Genomic DNA, 6,000 nt, shown 5'->3' with positions numbered 1-6,000 from the left:
ACCCCCCCCCCCAGCCTCTGCGTCGCGTCCGAGGCCTACAAGGAAGCGGGGACTCTCTTCCAAACGGAAGGCGAAGAAGCGTATAGCCCAGAGCAGGAGTGTCATTCCACCGAGGGTGAAGAGAAGGTATCGCCAGCCCATGTTTTCAGAGCGCGTACAAACAGTGGCATTCTCGGGGCAGGACAAGTTGGATATGAGAGGCCAAGCGATCTGTCGAACGTTAGATAAAAACAATGATATTGATGAGAGGACTCACGAAGCTGGCTACAAGCTGTCCAACAGACCACCAAATCGAGAGAATGGTGAGTAGGTACTGATGGCTGCCCGGTACGAAGTCTGTTGTATGCATGAGAAGGCGAGACCAGGGAAATCAAGGAGTATACACATACCTAGGAATACAGCAGAGTCTACTGGCATGTTTCCTCCTACACCGAAGCCAACGACTGCAAGCAGTGACGCGAGAGTGATGAAGCTGTTAGAGCCACCGGCAGCCAGACCAAAGACACCGGCGATCAGGAGTGTGAAATTGAAGGATAAGCTGAGCAAAATGAGGACATGATCGATCGAAACAAGTGCTTATACACTCACCGCCTCCCCCAGATGTCACATCCCAACGCCCAAAATACAGCGCCAACGAAAAGCCCGATATTCAGCGCCAGAGACAAAAATTCACTCTGGAACTCGAATTCGCTCACGACCGGGTTTAGAATAAGCCCACCGATCAGCTGAGGAACGATGCAAATGGTTGAGATAGCATATAAGAACGAATTAAACATTACTTACTGGCCAGACACTATCACTGTGCAGCGGGGTCGGAAGGGGTCTGAGAGGCATAATTTCGGAAGAAGTAGCTGTGGACGTACGAGAACCAGCCAAACCCAGCGACCACGAAGAGATACCACTGAGCCGAGATCAGCGTCGATCACTTTCGACCTGCACAATTCACTCGCCTGGTACCTCCCCATGCCTATTTCCTTTATCGCATGGTTGAGAATTCGTGCTTTTGCCTGATAAACGGCGTCGACCGAGCCGTCTTCAAAGAGCTCGTCTTCGGTCGAATCTTGCAGGGCTTTGGTGGGAACCTCCGCGAAATCGGCTGGATCCTTCTTCTCGACGTCTTGCGAGGACCGCGAGGGAGTGACGCTCAGAGACATCGTGGAATAGTGGGCTGGCCTGAAAACGACGGAGGGCCGCTGCACTTAAGGGGATGATGGTGGAAGGTCACGGAAGGCCCTACGCAGCGTCTGCCGGTGGGCGTCGACGCTTTATCTCCTCCACTGGCACGTACTTACTATGGACGGCGCCGCTGGCTCCGCACTCCGTGCTCCCATACGGGCCATCTCTGATTTACAACACCACCTTTCTCATGCGGGTTGCGGAGAGATGATAAATCCACTCGCATGCGTCTCCCTTCGACGGCTCACACACTACATTTTCCGGGTACGATGACTTTTGTCCCTCGATGTCGAAAATCTTTCACACACTATCCCACAAAATTACGAGATAGTATATTGTATTTCACAAGCTCGTTCTCAGCTCTCTCTGCATAGCTTCAAGTGGCCGACCTACACTAGTTTCCATCACCCATCTCCAACGACGTTCTCCCAACGCAGTATAAACGGCGCCAGTGACTCGACAGTATCATGTATCTCAGTGTCCAAGAAGTCTATTTTCAGTATCCCAGATATGCTACAAGTTTTCCCTAGTCAAATGAACGCACTATGTACGGTTAACATCGCAATACATACGAATATGGATAAAGGAAGGAGTGAAGCTGTGGTGCTGAGTCGAAAGACAAACAGCAACCGGGATATACTATCAATACAGTAGAGACAATGATTGACGTCAATGAACGAAGGAAGGTGTTCAGAAAGCAGGTGAAAATATACAGAGCGCGGGTCAGAGGGTCCTCTTTGACAGCAGACACGGTAGTCAGCTAGTAGGCATCAAACCATGTCCGATGAATCCGAGTGCACTGGCGAGGACGTGTGGGGCGGGGGTTGCATAGCGTCATAGGTCGGCTCCGGGAAAGCGGGAAGCACCATCGCCTCGTATTGTGCTTCCACATCTTCCGGGGACATGGGTGACGGGATGCAGGTGCTAGCACCGTCGGACTCCGGGGACATCGCATAGTGGGTCTTCTCGTCGTAACGAGGAATCTCGTCATCGAAGGGGATAGAAGAAGATAACCTATCGGAGAACGAGTCTCCGGAGCTGCTTGGCTGACCAGGCTGCACAAAGGAAGGGATGGTGATGTGGGGGAGGGCAGATGAGGGGAGTTTAGACGCGTTGTATCTGGAAACACGCACAGCTCATCACGATCAGACACTTTCATTATGGCAAGGAAAACGCACCCAGACTGTCCCTCTGTCCCAGCGCTCGAAAGCGACAGTGTTGATAATCCGAGGCGCTTGGTGATATATGTGAACGTAGCACGGTAGTGTTTCCGTGCCTCCTCGGCAAGTCCAAAGAATGCAAAGAAGACCAATGAACACACGATCATGTCCCACATGCTCGTCAAAATGCTGGGTCGCAAGAGGGAGTCGGTCCACCATATGATTGAAGGATATTGGTCTACGCGGGAGAAGTCGTAATGCACGTTGGCCAGTCCATGCCACACATAGAGGGTGTTGCGAGCATTGTTTACGACAACCCAGATTCCCATTGGGACAGTGCACAATATCTCGATGGTGGCCAGCCCCATCAGACGGAGGTATCGGTGGTATGTCAAGTTTGAATTCGAACTTATGAGTTCACGGAACTGCCTTCTTCGTTTGACAAAAGCAATAAGCGTTCTAACTATAACGCCAACGTGATTATGCAGTCTGGGAATTAGGTCAAAGTTAATGCTCACCACAGTAATAGGCCGCGATCAGACCAATAACGATTGGCCACAATTGGTACAAGAAGTATGAGAGGATGGTGGCCGGGAACACGAACATACAACCAAATCCCTCATATATATTGAAGCGGTGACCCTCGATGAACCAATCTGGGTAAGACATATTAGACTACACTTTCCGGCCTTGACATAGATGACACTCACATAGGGCAACCACCACAATGGGCGGAACCAGGCCGATAGCTAAATCGACATACATCATGCGACGCTTATCTGCCTTGCTTATCGACACGACAGAGACACTCGCAATCTTGTAAAGCCGGCGGTTAATGACCAGAGACGCAGTGCAGATTCCAATAGCTGCTGCATAGCGCCATCTAGAGGCTAAATGCGCGTTAATGATGGATATACACACCCCATACTAATCACTCACTGATATCACACCAGACGGGTACCCAATTGATGACATTGTCTTGCCAGACCACCATGTTGATGAACTGAATAAGACATCCGGTGCCACTCCAGAAGATGTACAAAACACATCCCACATTCCATGCTGAGTCATTTTGAGTATTATTCGCAGACGCGCGGCACAGAAATGAAATGCAAACCTTCCAAATGCCAATACAGCGGAACACTGACTAGCAGAAACCCTACAAAGGAAAAGCCCGTAGTGACAGCGATCGGCGTTGTCCAAGGTTCAGACATGTCGCTGAGAAGACCAGATGATCAAGCCACAAACGGATCGACGGAAGACAGCACGAGAGAAGGACAGCTAGATCGCCCAGGAAGAGGAAGGAGGATTGGCTAGGGGAGCGAGGGACATCCACTGTGAGAAGGCCATGAAATTATAGGAACCGCTGGGTACCGCAGACATCCTGTCACCGACGACTGTATTTGGTCAGTAGCTTGTATTCGCGTAGCAGCAGTACGTGATAGATTCAGAATGAGTTGCCTATTTAGGCTATCCCCTTATGCACTCTCAACAGAAAAGAAATCGACGACATGCAAGGCACATGGTCCAAGGGCTAGAGCGGATTAGCCCGAAAACACGAATAGCATCCAGCCGCAGGTGATACAAACTTACCCCCAAGAAAGGCACAGGACACTTTGAACAGACAGGAAAAGTGAGCGATGATACAGCGCTTACATCAAGCTTCAGGTTGACATCACATTTGGATCATCAGAAGATGCCGAAACAGTATACGTACGAGACGTAGAGTAGATGGCACAGATAACGAATACAAGGAATCGACACATGTCATTTTACTGATAGCACTGCGTCGGGCGAGTCAGTGATTGAGGACGCGCTATACAAGGATATTACTCACCAAGACAATATCTAAGGACCCCAGCGGCAGAGGTGGATGTTTGTCTAAACAAGGAAAGCGGCACCACCGAATCCGGCCATACCACAACACCGACGATGGTATTATACTTACGGGTGCTTACGGGTGGTCTGTGCCCCCTGTCAGCAAAAATGTCCATAAGACTTCAGAAATGGCGTCAACACAACCATAGACATGGTGGGGGGAAGAGGGGAGGGTGCTCTGAAACAAGCGTGAAGGCCAGATGAAAGCTGTCGCCATATGTAGTCGGCATTTACCGATGCATCTCTATTGTCTTTGCATGGGCGCCAAAGTGCTCTCTTCGTTGTCCGTCCTGGCAAACTCGGGCCGCGCGTCCTAGGCATTCCGAGGCGTGCAAAGGCTCACTTTTGCCAAGCCTGTATTATCTTTCTTGCAATGCACCTCAAGTCACTCGCCCACGAACTCATTCAGTCACTGCATAGCGGTGGGCATTCATGTCAACTACTAGGCCGCGTCGCACGCCGACTCGCAGTGATATCGACATCTCACATGTCTTCCTAATCCCAGATATGTCGTAACGAAGCGGTTGCTCACAATAGTACCTGTAGGCGCGTGTGCTCACCAGAGTCAGAAGTCAACACCGTACGCGTGCGGCTTCTGGCTTCCTTTGCCGCACGGTTATCTCGCAAGTGTTTATCCAATGCCTTCCTTCCGCATTGTCCTCCGATTTTGGACATCATTGGAGACTTTCCCGAAGAAAATATTTGAAGCTGATCCTAGAAAACCTAGCTGTTGTCAAGATGCAGTACACTGTGTCCGATTATCCGCGATGTGAGTGAGCGCATATAGACTGATATAGTATCTTCCCCGTATTTCTGCATCAAGTGCCACGCCACAAATATCTTCTCTTCAGAGATGTTCCAATGTCATTCTCTCAGAAGCGACGTTCAAGGCACGTTTCCTATTGTCTTGCATGTGAGGGGATGGTCGCCGTCGCATAGAGGATAAGACGCCTCCTAACGATTCATTCGAACGCCTCGGATGTCTCAATAGGCTATGATCGGACAGTGGCTGTCGCGGATATTCTTAAGGACAATTGGGCGAGCCGCTGCGCCGTCTCCACGTTACATCCACTCGCTTTGACGTCCCCGGACCTACAGCTGCGCCCTGGGTCCCATATAATAGTGGGCCCCTCCATCCAGTGTACTTAACGACGCCAAATCGGCCACATTGGTCCTATAAATTTGCGACGACTTGCTGGCAATCGCACTCACTAATCTCGACGCTCAAGCCTATTCCGTTCTCGTCACTCCATAACGTGCAACACATTCTCGTGCTTCACGCTCACGCTTACGGATCTACGATGGATACACTCGCTACTCTGTTTCCTCTCGCGCAATCCTGCGCAGAATTCGATTCCGCATCTGCGATCCAGGAATCGGGACCAATGTCGCACATAGACGTGCCCGTTGACGAAGAGCACACCAACCCCAACTTCGGGGGTCTCTCACTCCAGTGCTGTATCATTGCTTGAACGAGACGATACTCTCCGTAAGTCTCTGTCTTTGTGCATCTTCTCAGTTGAACTCACCAGCCACGCCAGTCACATGAACAATGCCCCTGCGTCTCTCTAGATGCTCTGCGCACGGAACCCCCCCTCCCCTCCCGATACGTACTTACCGCCGCACGCACCTCATGGACCACACGCACTGGCTGCAACCCACGATCTTTCTTCACGCATCATCGCAGCACATTCGCTTGCTATGCACTGACACTCGGACTGGAATCGGAATTCTTGTATAGTCTTGTATTGTGTACATACGCGCGCTCGTAGGAGATCGCGCTCTC

At 50.8% G+C, this 6,000-nt stretch overlaps 1 protein-coding gene across 1 annotated transcript; it reads right to left on the bottom strand.

The window, feature by feature from the left end:
• Window positions 1–1,899: 1,899 nt before the first annotated feature.
• FIBRA_04365 (uncharacterized protein) lies at window positions 1,900–3,550 on the bottom strand (the record flags this gene model as incomplete). Its single annotated transcript, XM_012326173.1, has 7 exons — window positions 1,900–1,911; window positions 1,953–2,295; window positions 2,355–2,799; window positions 2,855–2,992; window positions 3,047–3,226; window positions 3,276–3,398; window positions 3,454–3,550. The coding sequence occupies 7 exons, from the start codon at window positions 3,548–3,550 to the stop codon at window positions 1,900–1,902; spliced, it is 1,338 nt and encodes a 445-aa protein (XP_012181563.1).
• Window positions 3,551–6,000: the final 2,450 nt, after the last annotated feature.

This window comes from Fibroporia radiculosa (genome assembly GCF_000313525.1).
Source record: "Fibroporia radiculosa TFFH 294 genomic supercontigs, scaffold2871, whole genome shotgun sequence".
In the NCBI taxonomy this organism is placed as follows: domain Eukaryota; kingdom Fungi; phylum Basidiomycota; class Agaricomycetes; order Polyporales; family Fibroporiaceae; genus Fibroporia; species Fibroporia radiculosa.
Note: the sequence above shows the minus strand (reverse complement) of the source record. Positions and strands in the feature narration are given on the sequence as shown.